The sequence below is a fragment of the Mustela erminea genome, chromosome 17 (genome assembly GCF_009829155.1).
Source record: "Mustela erminea isolate mMusErm1 chromosome 17, mMusErm1.Pri, whole genome shotgun sequence".
NCBI lineage: Eukaryota > Metazoa > Chordata > Mammalia > Carnivora > Mustelidae > Mustela > Mustela erminea.
Window position 1 is genome coordinate 23,168,473 of NC_045630.1, and position 19,279 is coordinate 23,187,751.

At 37.6% G+C, this 19,279-nt stretch overlaps 1 protein-coding gene across 3 annotated transcripts in view; it reads right to left on the reverse strand.

The window, feature by feature from the left end:
* The window catches only part of TDRD5 (tudor domain containing 5), a 97,966-nt gene that overhangs the window by 21,557 nt on the left and 57,130 nt on the right, over window positions 1-19,279 (reverse strand). For all 3 annotated transcript variants that reach the window (XM_032318538.1, XM_032318540.1, XM_032318539.1), the window contains 7 exons: window positions 14,376-14,581; window positions 12,907-13,124; window positions 9,959-10,171; window positions 9,357-9,423; window positions 3,494-3,694; window positions 2,875-3,033; window positions 490-651 (listed from right to left, as the gene is read on the reverse strand). In XM_032318538.1, the coding sequence (XP_032174429.1) occupies window positions 490-651; window positions 2,875-3,033; window positions 3,494-3,694; window positions 9,357-9,423; window positions 9,959-10,171; window positions 12,907-13,124; window positions 14,376-14,581 (1,226 nt within the window). The remainder of the gene's footprint in view (window positions 1-489; window positions 652-2,874; window positions 3,034-3,493; window positions 3,695-9,356; window positions 9,424-9,958; window positions 10,172-12,906; window positions 13,125-14,375; window positions 14,582-19,279) is intronic.

Sequence of the window (19,279 nt, forward strand, 5' to 3'; positions counted from 1 at the left end):
CCTACATTGTAAATAAGCAACAGGTAAATCCCAAAAGCAGCAGCTGGAAGAGATGAAAATGGTTGCTCTGTGAAATACAAAATGTAGAGGAAGGGGTTATGGGACCCTCCAAGCTATGTGTACGTAAATATTAGGTTAAAAATAAAATATATCCTCGAAAGCTGTGGAAGTTTTTCCTGTTGTGTTCTCCTGATACTGTATCTCAGTACTCATTTCTAATCACCACAAAATTCCTGAAGACTGCCCAAAGCAACGAGATAGAAAAAACTAACACATCAAAGCCAGATAATGCCTTTCCTTTTTTGTGATCAAGACTCTGTTGTTTCAACTTTCATATTGGTGACTGCTGAAGAGAAAATGTAATTCATCTGTGCAAGATGCTCTGATGGCACCAAAAGCAGAATTTAAAGAGCGACCTCATTCCCGTCTCCTTCACTTATGAGTTCAGTATATGAATTATATTTTCAAAAAACTCCTTCCTTCTCCTACCTCATTTTCTTCCTTCAGATCCTTTAGCTCTGGGATGGACCACGTTGGGTCTTCTTCACAGCACTTATCTTGGTTTTCCATAGAAGTGAATTCAGAATCCTTTAATGGCTCATTTAATTCAGATTTAAGGTGAGTGAAAGCTTTTTCATCATTAATATCTTGCTAAAGTAGATATGAAAGAGACATTATTTTATTTTCCATACTAATGCTGTTTCTAAAATCTGCATGCCTATACATTCTGCGAAGAATTTTTCACTATGGCTCATACAGATGCTACATTATTTTCTAACTTTATCCATGACCTTCCTATCCTGCTAAACTAGTTCAAGCCAACAAACACTTACGGAGCATACATTATGAAATGTGTGTAGGGTAGCTCTGTGGATGTAAAGATGAATACTGCGGATTGCAGCTCTAAAGGAACTCCTGGGGCACCTGGGTCGATCAGTGGGTTAAGCCTCTGCCTTCGGCTCAGGTCATGATCCCAGAGTCCTGGGATGGAGCCCCAGAGATCGGGCTCTCTGCTCGGCAGGGAGCCTGCTTCCTCCTGCCTGCCTTTCTGCCTACTTGTAATCTCTGTCTGTCAAATAAATAAATAAAATCTTTAAAAAAAAAAAAAAAACAAATAAAGGAACTCCAAATACAGCAGGAAGACACAAAATCAGATAATCACTGTACAACCTTCAGTGTAGAGCCATTGCAGAGATATGACCAAAATATTGTTGGGGAGGAAGATGTCTTAAAAAGATTCAATGAAGGAGGTAACACAAACAGGATTTAAAGAGAGTAGCAATTACAGGGAACGAGGTATACATAGGTAGGGAGTCGGTGGGTAAGTATGTGTGTGTATGTGTATGAAATCCATTGGATACAGGCTGGAGTGGGATACAAGAATTTTAATTCTTATCTCTTTAGCAGAAAAGATGGCCTTATTTCATTTTCAAGACTGAACTATGATTATTGGAACATATAACACAGTGATGATAAAGGTTGTATTCAAATCACTATTTAAGAATTAGGAAACAGGGGCGCCTGGGTGGCTCAGTGGGTTAAGCCGCTGCCTTCGGCTCGGGTCATGATCTCGGGGTCCTGGGATCGAGTCCCGCATTGGGCTCTCTGCTCAGCGGGGAGCCTGCTTCCCTCTCTCTCTCTCTCTGCCTGCCTCTCCGACTACTTGTGATTTCTCTCTGTCAAATAAATAAATAAAATCTTAAAAAAATAAAAAATAAAAAATAAAAATAAGTAAATAAAAAGAATTAGGAAACATAATTGTTCCAATCAAGTTATAATGATTAAGAAAAATTCAGGCTTTAGAAAGTGTTATGGGCCAAATAAGCCTAATTAATTTTAACATTAAGTAGAAATCTAATATTCTTATCTGTTTCAAACATGCAGCACTAAACATTCATACCTATTTTTCAGAACAGGCTAATCTCCCAGTAGTCAAACTGGTCCCCCCTTTTCATCTAATAGTTAGCAAATATCTACTAAAAACATAAGATCATCTCTACAATTTTATTTTACAAGTCAGATATGTAAAACACATTTGGGCAAAATATTTTATTCAGTGAAAATAAAAAGCCTTCCTGGGCCCAAAACCACTTTAGCGCTCAATCAAACACATCCTATATTCTTAGCCCAGTACTTGTTGTCATGAGGAATATAAGACTCAGAGGGCATGTTCATTTATTTGTTCAAAGGTCTTAAATAAGTCTTTACTTGGTGCTTCATTTTACTCCTATCTAAAACAGGGATACGAAAGTACCAACCTGGTAAAGTGATCATAAAATTAATTAGCACATGAGTATGCTTAGAACAGCCCCTCCCATGTAGTTCAAGTTCAATAAATGCTGCTGTTGGTTTTTTTTAATTATTTTTATTACTACTACTGTTGGGTGGAATAGTATGGAATAGTAATAGCGGTAATAATAATAATGTTATTACTGTGAGTGGGAGTCACTTAAAGACTTACAGAAAAAATAAGAAATAAGAACACTAGAAAAGTCTGAGATATGCAGAGAGAAGAACAGCAATTCGATTAGTGTAGGTGAAGTCACAACTGCACCAAGGCAGTAATGGAATTTAATATATGTGAGAAATTGTACAGGAGAAAGCATGACTGTAGCAAAGATTTAAACCAGCAAATAATGAGAGACAAAGTACTGTTAAGATCATTGCATAAAGTTCCTGAACTTTCCTAGGTTTGGAAAGCCTCAGTTTCCTCACCTATAAAGCAAGGATGATTACAGCAACTATATCACAAGCATTCTATGAGGATTAAATTACATATTATGCTCACACTGTTTTTCATAGTGTTTGGCATATAATAAGAACTCATTAAATGTTAATAATAAGAAAGATTATAATTTTTGCAAAACCTCTCACCAGGGTATATAATTCACTCTCTTTTGATTGTGGACTTATCTCTCGGTCTTCATTAAAATAGTGCTGCTGGGAAGGATAACCCAGTTCTGTCAGAACCACATCTTCTGGCCCTGAACTGGATTTAGTATATAAAGCTAAAGGGTTGAGTTCTCTGAAACCCTGGGATTTAAAAAAAAGGGTTTAATCAGTCAGAGAAAAAGTGAAAAATTTAGCACTTCATAATTTTCAAATGTGGAAATGTTGTCTTCTAAAATTTAACAGTTAAAAAATTTTCCATATTGATAATTTCTCTGAGTCACAAAAATTATTATTAACAGTGATGCAGACATCACCATAAACATCTGCAAAACAAGAGCGCTGTCTTCTCTAAGAAGGCCTCAAAGAAATTATTTGAGGTAAGATAGAACCCTCAAATAGTATTTACACTCTCATCAGCCAAAGGTGGTTTTTTGTGGTCATTTGAAAATTAAGAGACTGCTCTGCATTAAGAAGGCAGGCATCTCACAGATGTCTCTAAGATTAAAGAATACATCAAATACCTTCTTTATTAAATTATCTTACACCTTCAAGTATTGAGAGTAAATAAAATATATTACAAAACACATCCAGACTGCTCTACCTTAGAAGGGACATTTTCTCGGCATACAATAGCATGGCCCTCCGTTCTCAAGACATGATGGAAATAGATGTCTTCATTTGACGATGTATCACACAGGAAAATGTTAAGGATTCCGTCTACATATTCATCCACTACCCCCACTAATGGCTTCAAACCACACAACTTCTGAAACTGCAAAATAGCTCTGGATGTCCAATGTTCCTGAAATGTAATCAAGACATGAGATTCAGACAACAAATTCAAACATGAATTATAGTAACCACATACAAAAATAAATTCCTGATGAACTAGAGATTTTCATGTAAAAATAAAGCCATAAAAGTACTAGAATTACACACTGCAGGATAAAAGTCAGAGTAAAGGAAAAATTATTTAAAATGTGATTATGGAAAAAAATTTTATTTTTTTTAAGATTTTATTTATTTATTTGACAGACAGAGATCACAAGTAGGCAGAGAGGCAGGCAGAAAGAGAGAGGGAGAAGCAGACTCCCCGCCGAGCAGAGAGCCCGATGTGGGGCTCGATCCCAGGATCCTGGGATCACGACCTGAGCCGAAGACACTGAGACACCCAGGCACCCAAAACATTTATTATTTATGTGGTGAAACACTTTCATTTTCAGAAATAAGTAAGTTAAATTACTGGACTAATCCTTCCACAGAAACCACTAAAATTCTAGATAAAATATTTTCTAAATATGTCCAAAAGCATCAAAGAACTGTCAAGAGAGTAAAAGATTCTCAGGAGTGAGGGTTGCTGGGGGCAGTGGGGACAGGATAGGGTGGTGGGGATATGGGGTTGGGGAGGCTATGTGCTATGATGAGTACTGTGAAATGTGTAAACCTGGCAAGTCACAGACCTATACCCCTGGGGATAAAAACACATTATATGTTTATTTCAAAAATTTAAAAATTAAAAAAAAAAAAAGATTCTCAGGATAGAATTAAAGGAAAAGTGGGAACTACTTGCCTTAAAAAAGGACAAGAGGGGCACCAGGGTGGCTCAGTTGGTTAAGTGACTGCCTTCGGCTCAGGTCATGATCCCAGAGTCCTGGGATCGAGTCCCGAGTCGGGCTCCTTGCTCGGTGGGCAGCCTGCTTCTCCCTCTCCCTGCTTGTTCTCTCTCTCAAATAAATAAATAAAATATTAAAAAAAAAAAGGAAAAGAAATAAACTAGCCTTCACAGGGATTTGCAGTTCAATTATCACCTGGATAGTAGACAAATCCTCAAGTTGTTCATTCAAATTAACATGATTCCAGACAGGGAGTATTCCTAGGTACTTTCACTTCCTGGTACTTTCACTTCCTAGCAGAAGTGAATGCAAATCTCTCTAGAGGTAGGCAATCTTATCCCATATTATTCAAACATTCTCACAAATAATTTTTAAAAGATAATCAACAGCACATGGGCAAAGATAAAAGGCATACAAAGAAACAACCAATCACAAGTAAGAACAAGCAGAAACAATATAAGTAAACCTTCAAAAACTTTAGATAATTATAAAGCAACTAAACATACTACACTTAAAAAAAGATTAATTTGAAAGCTTTGCAGAGACCAGCAATCTATAAAAACTCATCTAGCAAAACTACAGAACAAAGATAACTTTTAGAGAGTAAAAATATAATAACTAAAACTTAAAACCTAAAAGACTGACTCAGTAGCAGGTTAGAAAGAATTAAAGGGTAAATCAGTAAAGTGGAAGATAATTTGGGAAGAAAAAAAAAAAAACCCAGAATGCAAATATGGAAAGAGAGAAATACATAAAATACAGAGCTTAAAAAATATGGAAGATTGAGAAAGTTTAACATACTTTTAACTGTGGTCCCAGAGAAAGAGATGCAGAAACAGAGAGAGAGGGAATATAAATATGAATAATGGGGGAAAGACAATACTAACTGAAGAGAGAGTGGCTGGGAATTTGCCAGATTTAATAAAAAGTCACAAAGTGTAGATAAAAGAAGTTCAATGAACCACAAAGCAGGATAAATAAGCATAAATCCACACATAAACATACTAAAACTGAAGTCACCAGCAATAAACAGGAAAATGTTAGAAACAGTTATAGACAAAAAGGACACTGCCTTCAGAAGACTATCCACCACCCTGACAGCTGACTTCTCCAATAAGGTAAGGGAGACCAGAAGCCACTGTCATGATATCTTCAGTGCACTAAACATATTACCTGCCAACCTAAAATTGTAGTGAATGTATCTGCCAAAAATAAGAGCAAAACTTTGTGTCTAGGTACACATGACTTAGTCTGCCATCAGCAAACCCTCGCAAGATGAAATCTTAAAGGATATAGTTCAAATAAAAGGAAAATGTTCTCAAGGGGTTTGGGCGGCAAGAATAAAGAGCTAAGAAGTTGAGAAACACATGACTAAATCTAGATGAACACCATTTTATGTGGTCCATTTCTTGAGGGTTTTTTTTTTTTTAAGATTTTATTTATTTGACAGACAGAAATCACAAGTAGGCAGAGAGGCAGGCAGAGAGAGAGGAAGAAGCAGGCTTCCCGCTGAGCAGAGAGCCCGATGCGAGGCTCAATCCAAGGATCCTTGGATCATGACCTGAGCCGAAGGCAGAGGCTTTAACCCACTGAGCCACCCAGGCGCCCCTCTTGAGGGGTTTAAAACAATAATTAGACAACAAAAATAGATCAGAAGAGGAGGTTAAAGAAAGTGTTCTAATGTCTTTGGATCGCTATTTACAACATGTGTTGTATTTCCCAGAGTAATCCCTAAAATAATATAGTGTGTCAGCGGAATGATTAAAAAACTTTTCAAAATAATGCATGCAAGGTGACAGAAAGAACAGATAAGACTGTGATGTTCCACTCGGGCCACTGGGGTCTACTGCCTGCAGTTTAGTAGCTGTCTAAGGATATGGGCAGACAGCAGTCACTGATTTTGAAACAGCCATCCTGTGGTTCCCTCACTTCAAGTATTTCTCCTTTAACTCCTAGCTTTCTGCCAGTCCAAATAATGTCCTCTAACTCTTCAAGCCAGCAAGGCTACAGACTGGGGGACTGACCCCAGCATAGAAGCTGAAAATTTCCTGATCTTACCACCTACAGCTTGACACACAAGGGTAGATCTCTGCTTTTCCGCCTGCTTTGGATTTTGCCTATGGGAGTATTAGTCCCACCATGCTACTCTGTTGTTACTCTGCCATTACCAAACACATTAACTATTTTTGAAACCAGAAAAAACCTGGGTGGCTCAGTTGGTTGAGCAGCTGCCTTCGGCTCGGGTCATGATCCCGGCGTCCTGGGATCGAGTCCCACATCGGGCTCCTTGCTCCGCAGGGAGCCTGCTTCTCCCTCTGACTCTGCCTTCCACTCTGTCTGCCTGTGCTCGCTCTCACTCGCTCTCTGTCTGACAAATAAATAAATAAAAAATCTTTGAAAAAAAAAAAAAAAGTTGAGATTCATTCGTTTAGTTGATGACCTTTATTAAGCACCTACCATGACGCGACCTTTGAACCAGGCACTAGAGACAAGGCCCCTCATCTCAGAAGCTTACACCATGTATGTGAACAAATAATTGCAATAATACCAGATAGAGTGTTATAAAGATAAAAAAAAACTGCAATGAACGACTAAAGTAGGAGCGTGTACTTTAAATTGGCTGGTCAAGGAAGTCCTTCTAGGGAAATAATATTTGCGTTTAAATCTGAGTGACAAAAACGGGCCAACCATGAGAATGCTCTGAACAAGCTATTCCAAGGAACAGAGTGAGCAAAAGCCTTAAGGTCAGAATCACTTCAGGAAGGAAATAAGAAAACAAAAAGAGACAGGAAAATGGAAGCCATCTGGCTAATGTGACAGTAATGAACATTGGCTCCAAGTGGGTCAAATTTAGCCCTGAGCTCCTGATGGAAGAAAGAAACCAAGGCTAAAATGCACCCTAAAACACAATCCTGAATATTTATTTGCACAAAAACTGTAACTGCATACATAATTTACATACTTAAAAATCAGAACAGAGGGGTGCCTGGGTGGCTCAGTGGGTTAAGCCTCCGCCTTCAGCTCAGGTCATGATCCCAGGGTCCTGGGATCAAGTCCCACATCAGGCTCTCTGCTCAGCAGGGAGCCTGCTTCCCCCCCCCCACTCTCTCTCTGCCTGCCTCTCTGCCTACTTATGATCTCTGTCAAATAAATAAATGAAGTCTTATAAAAAAATTTTTTAAAAATCAGAACAGATTGAATGTCTAACAATAAAGGGACAGTTAATCTATGATATAAATTTACCTAACAGATTAATATGAATCTATTAAAACTGATAACTATGGTAACATAATAATTTATGCTATAATAATGCTGAGTTAAGAATATAAAATAATATTAGTTTTATGTAATCCTGACAACCCTACAAAAACTGACCCCCAACACTCAATAAATTAAACTGAAAGAAACACAAATCAAAGTTATAAATTGAATGTGTTTGAAAAGTAGAATAATAAGTAATGTTTTCTTTATTTTTCTTTCTTCTGTACTGTGGTTTTCAGATAATTTTTTTTAAGATTTTATTTATTTATTTATTTGACACAGAGAGAGAGAGAGAGAGAACAGGAGAGGGAACACAAGCAAGGGGAGTGGGAGAGTGAGAAGCAAGCTCCCCACTGAGCAAGGCACCTGATGCAGGCCCAGATCCCAGGACCTGGGATCATGATCTGAGCCAAAGGCAGATGATTAATGACTGAGCCACCTAGGCACCCCTCAGATAATTTTTTGAAGTAATAACCCGTGTAGTATATAAGCAACTGGTAACTTAAGGTTAAACAAACAAATGGAGTGTAGTAAGTATGTATGGCATATAGAGTTAAGAGTTCTGGGGTGACTGAGTGGCTCAATAGGTCAATCATCCGTCCTTGGCTCAGGTCAGGATCCCATGATCCCCGAGGAGGGAACCTGCTTCTCCCTCTCCATATGCCTGCTGCTCCCACTGCTCATGCGCACTCTCTCTCTCAAATAAAATCTTAAAAAAAGGTGGGGGGCGCCTGGGTGGCTCAGTGGGTTAAGCCTCTGCCTTTGGCTCAGGTCATGATCTCAGGGTCCTGGGATTGAGCCCCACATCAGGCTCTCTGCTCAGCAGGGGGCCTGCTTTCTCCCCCGTCTTTGCCTACTTGTGATCTCTGTCTCTCTCTGTCAAATAAATAAATAAAATCTTTTTAAAAAGATAAAAGAGTTCTGAGGGGAAAACACAAAGTTAGGTGCATGATATTGATAACTACATAAAAAAGTATTATCTACATGGATGAAAATTCCTCTTGCTTCATCCCCTCCAGTCATCTCACACAACTACGTTATTAAAGAATCCTTTAAAAAACAGATAACTGAGTACAGTGGTTTCCTAGGTAGGTCCTCTAGTTGCTCCCCAGCATCTGAAGGACAATGTCCGGACTCCTGAACACAGACACGCATCCCCACTCAGGGTGTGTTTCTCTCACATCACTTGCCATCCACCAGCTCCTCTGCTGCCATGTAAGCAAACTGAGCCACTTATCATTTCTCAAATTTGAGGTATTTTATGTTACCCTCCCTTTGGCTGGAACGTCTTTCTTTTCTTGTCTAGTCTTCCTTTGAAATTCTACTCCACACCACCTCGACTGGAGGGTCATCCCTGACTACCCTCGAGAGAGACGTGCACTCCTCCTTCTGCAGCCCTAGCGTACCCTATAAACAGCTCTACAGCAAATACGACACAGCACCCTGATTTCTATTTCCACGTCTACCTTCCAGAGTATCTACAGTGACTTCTCACTGTAGGGCTCATTCCATGTTTTATTTCTGTATCCTGAGATCCTAGAACTGCTCGCAACATCAAATGTTTGCTGATTAAATGGGGAACAAACATACCTCTACTGGTCTCACCCAAGCCAAAGAACAAGGGATAGCCTGAGCTGGAAGCTTTGTGTAGCAGCACCTGTAAGAGAAAAGCAAATACACGAATTACTGAATCATATTTTTAAATACATTTCACAGAATCTCTAACCCATTCTTGATTTTAGCTATTCACACCACTTCAGAGTATTTTATTCATGCATTTTTAAGATAATGTCTTACACTTCAAAGCAATCTAAGAAATAAAATTTTAAAACATAATAATCTCTGAAAGTCGTGCAATTAAAATATAGGTAGAAACAAACCAACCTTCATGCTATATAACTCTAACTCTTAGCATGACCCCAAAATCATTTTCTTAATAAGAGACTGGAATTTAGTCTCATGGTCCGTTCAGATTCACAGTCATGTGAAAGAAGACGTAAGATATTATAATCCCCCTGTGAAACTAAGGAACTGCATGCCAACGCCATCTGCACTAAGAACAGAGAGGGATGGAAAGGAGGGAAGAATAGAATGAGGAAGGCAAGAGAAAAGGAAGAGTGATCCTAACTCCACGTGGCTTCAGCACAAGGATTCAAAACTTAAGAATAATTTAATAAGATTTGTTAACTCACTTGAGAAATCTCAGGGAGGACTTCTGAACAGTTCCTATATTTCCAAAGTCTGGGTAGAATACTTCAACTTCCTGCTTCCCAATGACTCGATGGATAATGACACGATACCACCACTTATCCTCAGAAATCCTTACACAACAGAGATGTCCTGGTTGGATGAAATACTCTGGCATGGCGTACCGATCAGAAACCAGCTGATTAGAGTAGCAGCGCCTACAGAATTCCATAATACAGGGAATCACACAGGGGAAGAAAAGACCAAGATCATTTTTACTGATGTATCAAGAGCAAGTAAGTCTTGGCAGAAAGGAAAAGAATCCCTCCGATTTCTGATTTGTCAATGCTTATAAATACTAATTAATTTTATTTTCCTCTTTCTTATCCAAATCCCTTCTCTTCATCAATAAACTTCTTCAAATAAAAAGTTACACATTCCTTTAAGCTCATACTCTCTGAACAAAACGTAACCCAACTCCAGCTCTTCCCTAGTATTCCAGTTTCACCTTCGGTCACTGTCCACCCAACCTCACACAGTTGTGACTTCACGTCCCTACTTGTTGCTCCCAGAGCACAATGCTACTCCCGTCGTTAATGCCAACGCTGGCCTTGGTGCCAGTGACTGTCTGCACATACCCACTCACACCTCCTTGACTGGCAAATTCTTACTTGTTTTTTAAGCAGAGCTCAAGCACCTCCTTTGTGAAACTCTCTTCTACCTGCCCAGGCAGAGTTACCACCTCATGCAATGCCCCACACATCCCCTATGTTCCCAGACAATCGTGGTGTTGACAAAGGCAAAGACCATGTCTGTCTTCTCCTCATACTCCTCATGCCTCAACATCCCAAGCACACAGCAGATTTGGTATTAACAATAACAGCCGCCAACTTTTGAGCCAGACTCCATCCTAAGTACTTTAATCTTCACAGCTCTGTGAGGCAGGTACTATTACTATCCCTACTTTAGAGATAAGGAGACTAGGACCTAGAGAGTTAAAGTAACTTCAAGGTCACAGAGCCAGCAAGTGTGCTTTAAAACATACTAAATCTTATAGGTATACTGAAATGGAATATATGATAATATTTGTACTGAGTGATTATTATGTGACTTACATAATGCCAGGTGTTCTTGGGTAAGAGAGCAGTGAAGTATATAATGTGGTAAAATGGACTGCTCTTGGAGAGGTATATAATAAATTATTCTTACATGTGACAACAATGCAAAAATGATACTGTTGTTCCTGAATAAATCTAAAGCAATCGGAAATGTATGCATTTTACATGATTTTTACTAAGAAAGGGCATCATTTTCAGCAGAGAAAAGAGATTAATTTAGAATAACAGTTCTCCAAAACCCTGAGACCCTGATGCCCTTTCAACAAGTCCATAAAATAAAGACTATTTTAATATTTCTGTATGATTGTGAAAATAGCAATTTGCCTTTTTCACTGTGTTAGTATTTGCAGTGATGGTATAAAAAGCAAGGTGCCTTAGCCAAATCAAGGCAACAGCACCAACTTTACTAGCTGTCATTTACATGTCACTGCCACGAACTCATGATAAAAGAAAAAAAGAAAAAAAGAAACCAATGTCACTTAAGAATGTCCTTGATAAATAAAAATGAAGTTTTATTAAATCTCAACCACTGAGTGACGAGCTTTTCAATGTTCTATGTGACAAAAGTGGAAGTACTATACACAGAAATCACTTCTCAAGTTGTCTTACAGAAAAGCACTTATACATTTGAGTTGTGAATTGAACTAGCTACTCTTTTTGTGCAATATTTTACTTGGAAAATGAACTAGCCATTGTTCTCATAGAACACCATTTTTGCTTGAAAGGACCATTATCAAACTTTGTTTATTCAGACTTAGGTATTTGACACATATTTTCTCAAAAGAATGAGATGAGCCTGTCACTTCAAGGAAAACACTGAGAATATTTGTCATCACTGATAAAATTTAAGGCTTTCAAGTGAAAATTAGGATTTTGGAAATGTTGTGTCTACCACCAAAAGCTCAACAGCTCCCTAATACTTATCTGATGAGATCAGTGATGATATTAATAAATGTGGAAGATCTACATAACTCAGCAAACCAGTATTTTCCAAATTACCAATGCATGGTGTTTTAAAATTATTAATGGGGGTAAAAGATCCTTTCAGGGCCAGCTGTATTGAGTCCACACTTAGAAGGGTCTTATGTTAAAAAAAAAAAAAAAAAAAAAAGAAGGTCCTTATGCTTGCTTTAATGTTCTGCCATTGTCCCGAAATTCTTAATGATTTTTAAACTTGGCACCTTGCATTTTAATTCTGTGCTGGAGCCTGCAATTGCATAACCAATCCTGGATTCATTCAAGGTGCAAAGACCAATGGATTTAACACAGTAGACTGTGAAAAGTTCAAATTCCACATTGCAACTAATCTTTAAAAAACTACCACTTGCCAGATTTTGGAATGTTCACAAATTTTCTGAAAATATCAAAGATATCTATATTAAATTTTCTGAAAACATCAAAAATTTTCACAATTTTCCTGAAAAGCTATTAAAATACTCCTTTTCCCAACTATGCATCTGTATGAGGCCAGATGTTTTCCTATACATCGACCAAAACAATGTACCTCAAGAGATTAAAGACAAAAGCAGATATTAAAATCAAACTTTCTTCTATTAAGACAGATATTAAAGAGATCTACAAAAATGTAGAAAAATGGCAATATTCTGATTTCTGGAAAAGTTATTTTTCATAGGACTATGTTATTCATATTTACACAAATGGACATTATTTTTAGACAAAAAATACGTAAATGTTAGTTTTAATTTCTAAGATAAATATCAATTAACAGAAGTTCTCGAGTCCTTAATTTTTAACCACCCTAAAACCAAAATATTGAGAACTTCTGATTTAGAATGAGATACATGAAAAATACACTGAAAACAACGAACTCCTACCGCATCTCAATCATCATGTCTTCAAGTAACTCTGATGAATCCCTGCTATAGATTCGGATGTAGAATTGACTTGGAGAGATTATATACTCCACAAAGACCCCCACAAGGGTACTGGTATCTAATGGCGGCAGTCTACATAGTTGCTTGTCCCGTACAGCGTCTGGTGGGATATCATGATTTGCCATCTCCAGGTTGAGCTGTGACTTAACTTCTACTTGCTACAAGTTAAAAAAGAAAAGAAACTGCTCTAAAAATTTAAGTGGCATTTCAAACTGTGACATTTCTCAAAGTATTTGTCATGAGTCTTTATCAGAATCACCGGGGGAATTATAAAAATGAAGCCTCTTAAGGCAATAGCCAGGACAGACTGAAACAGAGTACCTGGAAGTGGGGCCTCCGATTATGCACTCATAAATTCCCTAGGTGGAAGCCTGGGGGGCTCAGTGGATTAAGCATCTGCCTTTAGTTCAAGACATGATCCCGGTGTTCTGGGATGGACCCCCACATCAGCAAGAAGCCTGCTTCTCCCTCTCCCTCTGCTAGCCACTCCCCCTGCTTGTGCTTTTTATCAAATAAATAAATAAAATCTTTAAAAAAATTTCCTAGGTGATCCTTACTACATTAATATATGAAAACTACTGCCTTATGATATTAAAAGTATGTTATACAGTTGCCCCATACAAAACTGCAAATATGGTACTTAAAATATTCAGGCTGAGGCAACATAGACTGTCATCTTACCCAGCCCTACCAACAAAGGCAACTTTAAAGAATGCTAAATTTCACACTAGTCTTCCAATCAAAAATAGGGTTTCTTAAACACTCTTATTCTAACATATGTTATTTTCCTTTAGGCCTTTCTCTTGTTCTCTAGAAAATATGCAGTAGGCTTTCCAAACAAAATGTTTTCCTTTCATGAAAGAAGCCAGGTATAGATGGTAGAAGAAAAGAAGAGTAAGCAATTAATTCCTTAACAATAAATAACAGAAGAGGAGAACACAAAAAAGGAGAATTGTGCGGGCATATAATTAAAAGGAAAAAAGGAAAAGCACCCTATAACTGAGGACAGGGGCAGCAGCCACTGCAGCAGCTGAGACATACAGCAAAAACAAAGCTCCTCGATTCTTCCCTCTGAAGCCCTCAAGGGTTTTCCAGCCCACATTTTAAAAAACATGGACTGAGCACTGGCTGTAACCTCTTGAGAAAACTGGCAAATCATTAAAGCCATCTGAAAACTTTAAAATGAGACCTGAATGAAATTAGTCATACAAAGACTGAAAATCAGAAAAAATGCCGTTTAAGGTGACTTCAGACCAGATCTTTGCTCTAAGAAATCATCTATCAAGAAATAAATATTTTTATAATATATTTATAAAATAAATATTTTCTAAAATAGAACTTTGGTTTAAAGAAAAATTCATTCAGTTCATAATGCTGAATCTCCAGTATACAAAGTCGTTAAATCTTACCAACTGTAAAGGCTTTACCACCAGATTAGGCTTCTTGCAAATCTTCTGTTCTGGCTCCTCATGGCTTTTAGGACAATCCCATGCAGTCTCCTTGACAGCAGTAGTAGACAGTGAATTTCTAGGGGGACTGGAGACATAAGCTTTGACTTCTATTTTCTTATCTGATTGAACTAAACATGAATTTCTGACTGATGAAACGTCTCCATCTGAAATAATCAATAGAGCAGATTGTGGATAGCTACTATAACAATCGTATAACTGTTACCAAGTACATTCTATGGGCCAGGCACTGGACAAATAATGATAAATGAAGAGACATGAACCTGTCATTGCAGAACTTTCATTACGGAGAGATAAAAGGAAGTTCTAGAAGGGAACAAATCTTAAATTATTTATGTTGGCAGGGACAGAGTAAGTCTGGCAAGGTAACTTTGACTAAAGGTTTTATTTTTCAATTTATTTTTTGTTCAACTTTAGCAGTGAATGCGCCTTGTTGCTTAATGTACAATGTATGTGACTACTTAATATTCCATAACACAGAGCCTTAATTTTTAGGGAATTACCAAATCAATCATATTATTTTGTTCAAATTACATATGCATGATGATTGTAAGCGGTTGACACATTAAAACAGACTTCAAATAGACCTAAAACTATAGTGACTCCGAAGAAAATCGAATAAAAGTGCACAAAGATGTAGGTATCTACATTTTTATCTTTTATGATAAAAAAATACATTCTACATGCCTGTGAATAGGAAACTGATTGAATGAATACAGTCACATAAAAGAATTACATGTAGTTAAAAAGGATGAAATAAACTTATTTATGCTAGTATAGGACAATATCCATAATATATGAAGTATAAAAAGCAAGAACTTATACATTTATATAATACTGTTTTATGCAAGAAAATTATACATATGATAAATAACTATTTATATACAAAAGGTCCAAAAAGGACCCATTAAAAAAAATTACTAGTTACCACTCTACATTGCTAGAATTCTTTAAATAAGTAAATGTTGCTTTTATAAGTTTTCCAAAAATCTAGCTAAGCTTACATACATGTTGAAAATATCTGGAAGACTACGTAAAAACTCTTAACAGCATTTTTGGGGGAAGTAAAATAATGGTAATTATTCACTTCCAACTTTACACTCACCTGTGATAATTTATAAAATGAACATGAGTTATTTTAATAATCAGGAAAATCAGCAAAGCTACACTAATATTTTGGACAAAAAATTGCTACACATCAAAATCATTTTTAAAAGCTTATAAAAGTATAAGTACAATTGACCCCTGAATAATGCAGGGGTTAAAGACATCAAGCCCCCATTCATCAAAAATCTGCATATAATATTTGACTCCCCCCAAACTTTATAATAATAGTCTACTACTGACCAGAAGCCTTACTGTAATATAAACAGTTGATTAACATATATTTTGTATGTCATATGTTATATACTGTATTCTTATAAAACTAAAGAAAAATTCTAAAAAAAAGCAAGGAAGAGAAACTACATTTACAGTACTGTACTGATTTTACCAAAAATAATACATATTTAAGTGGACCTAACCAGTTCAAACCCACATTGTTCAAGGGTCAATAGTACCATAGTAAACTATCATTTAGCATGACCACTGAGAAAACAGAGGAGAAAGTACATGGAATCTCTGCACTCATTCATTATAAATGTATATAAACATGTAATACTCTCAATAAAAATTTCAAAAGGAAAAAAAAAACTAAGTCAAAGAAAAACACAAGAAACAAACAAAAATCAAGTGCCCTAAATGCAATGCGGTATCCTGGAATGGATCCAGAAACAGAACAATTGTGGGGAAAATGGTAATACCAAAATAAAATTTAGAGTTTCATTAATAGTAATGTGTCAGTTAATTTCTTAGTTTTGGTATATTTATATATCATGGCAATATAAAATGTTAATATTAGGGGAAATGGATGAAGGGCATATGAGAATTCGTTAATATCTCTGCAACTTTTCTCTAAACCTAAAATTATCCCAAAATAAAAAGTTTGTTTAAAATTAAATACAAGTGATAGGTCCCAATACACACCCATTTATTCCAAGTATTCATGTATTTCTAAAAGAGCTTTTGATGCACAGCCAGAGTTAACAACCACTGATCTGGTGCTTCCCCATCAGATCACTATTTCTTCAGAGTTATCCAAGTATTTGGATCAGGAAAAAAGCATATTTTAAAAATTCAGATGGTCTATTGGGGCACCTGGGTGGCTCAGTTGGGTAAGCATCCAACTTGTGTGGTTTTAGCTCAGGTCATGATCTCAGGGTTGTGGGATCAAGCCCTAAGTCAGGCTCTGTGCTCAGCTCGGAGTCAGCTTTCTCTCTTGCCCTCTCTCTATCTCTCCCCACACTGGTTCACTCTGTCTTTCCCTCCTTCTCTTAAATCGTTAAAAAATTTAGATGGTCCAACTTCTTTTCAAAGAAATGGAACAAATAATCCTAAAATTTACATGGAACCAGAAAAGACCTCAAATAGCCAGAGGAATGCTGAAAAAGAAAACCAAAGTTGGCAGCATCACAATTCGAGACTTTAAGCTATACTACAGAGCTCTAACCATCAAAACAGTATGGTACTGGCATAAAAACAGACACATAGTTCAATGGAACAGAACAGAGAACCCAGAAATGGACCCTCAACTCTTATCGTCAACTCATCTTCGACAAAGCAGGAAAGAATGTCTAATGGAACAGATTACAGTCTCTTCAACAAATGGTTTTTGGGAAAATTGGACAAACACATACAGAAGAATGAAATTGTCTTTCATCAAGACAGTATGGTACTGGCACAAAAATAGACATATAGATCAATGGAATGGAATAGAGAGCCCAGAAATAGACCCTCAACTCTATGGTCAACTAATCTTCGACAAAGCAGGAAAGAACGTCCAATGGAAAAAAGACAGTCTCTTCAACAAATGGTGTTGGGAAAACTGGACAGCCACATGCAGAAAAATGAAATTGGACCATTTCCTTATACCACACACAAAAATAAACTCAAAATGGATGAAGGACCTCAATGTGAGAAAGGAATCCATCAAAATCCTTGAGGAGAACACAGGCAGCAACCTCTTTGACCTCAGCCACAGCAACTTCTTCCTAGGAACATCGCCAAAGGCAAGGGAAGCCAGGGCAAAAATGAACTATTGGAACTTCATTAAAATCAAAAGCTTTTGCACAGCAAAGAAAAAACTCAACAAAACCTAAAAAGACAACTGACAGAATGGGAGAAGATACTTGCAAATAATATATCAGATAAAGGGCTAGTGTCCAAAATCTATAAAGAACTTATCAAACTCCATACCCAAAGAACAAATAATCCAATCGAGAAATGGGCAGAGGACATGAACAGACATTTCTGCAAAGAAGACATCCAAATGGCCAACAGACACATGAAAAAGTGCTCCATGTCACTCAGCATCAGGGAAATACTAATCAAAATCATAGTGAGATACCACCTCACACCAGTCAGAATGGCTAAAATGAACAAGTCAGGAAATGACAGGTGTTGGCAAGGATGTGGAGAAAGGGGAACCCTCCTTCAGTGTTTGTGGGAATGCAAGCTGGTGTAGCCACTCTGGAAAAGAGTATGGAGGTTCCTAAAAAAGTTGAAAATAGAGCTACCCTATGACCCAGCAATCGCACTACTGGTATTTACCCTAAAGATACAAATGTAGTGATCTGAGAGGGCATGTGCACCTAAATGTTTACAGGAGAAGTGTCCACAATAGCCAAACTATGGAAAGACCCTAGATGTCCATCAACAGAAGCATGGATAAAGAAGATGTGGCACGCACGCACACACGCGCACACATACATCACAATTCCAGACTTTAAGCTACACACACACACACACACACACACACACACACACACACAATGGAATACTATGCAGCCATCAAAAAACGAAATCTTGCCATTTGCAACAGTGTGGATGGAACTAGACAGTATTATGCTAAGCAAAATAAGTCAATCAGAGAAAGACTATTATCATATGATCTCACTGATATGATGAATTTTAGAGGGAGGGTGGGGGGCTGTGGGGGGAAGGGAGGGAAAAATGAAACAAGAGGGGACCAGGGAAGGAGACAAACCATAAGAGACTCTTAATCTCAGGAAACAAATGAGGGTTGCTGGAGGGGAGGAGGGTGGAAGGAATGGGGTGGCTGGTGATAGATATGGGGGAGGGTATGTGCTATGGTAAGTGCTGTGAATTGTGTAAGACTGACAATTCACAGACCTATACCCCTGAAAAAAATAATACATTGTATGTTAATAAAAAAATTTAGATGGTCTTCATTAATGATACAGGTTAACCTTACTATAATAAATATCACCAAAAAGAATGGTCATCATATACAAAGTGTTTCTGAGGCTAATGTGTAATCTATGTGGTTGATGTGGTTACAATAAAGAATATTACATGAGAAATGCTTTATTTTTCCTTGTCCTTTCAGGGACAAATAAAAATCAGGTTTGCATCTTCCAGAACACTCTAGGCCCATCCCCACTTCAGCTATAGATAATTCACTGGAGTACCCACTATGCACAACACTCTAAGAAGCCTCAGCAAACATTCACTTCAGCTCCACTTGTACCACCAGGACATACTGTGCACAGAGAGCACCAGAATCCTCTGGTCTGTACCCTTCAGCTCCAGTCATCATACCAGAGTGGTCCCAGAGCAAGGTGCCCTGGGACACCCAGCCTGCACCCACTAAAGCTCCAGCCAACCAGCTGCCTGACACATATAGTCTATATAGTAATGCCCCTAGACAAGGCAATTCCTCCAAGTCTAGGATAAGTAGTTTTCCACCTAATTCATAGAAACAAACACAGAGAGTCAAACAAAAT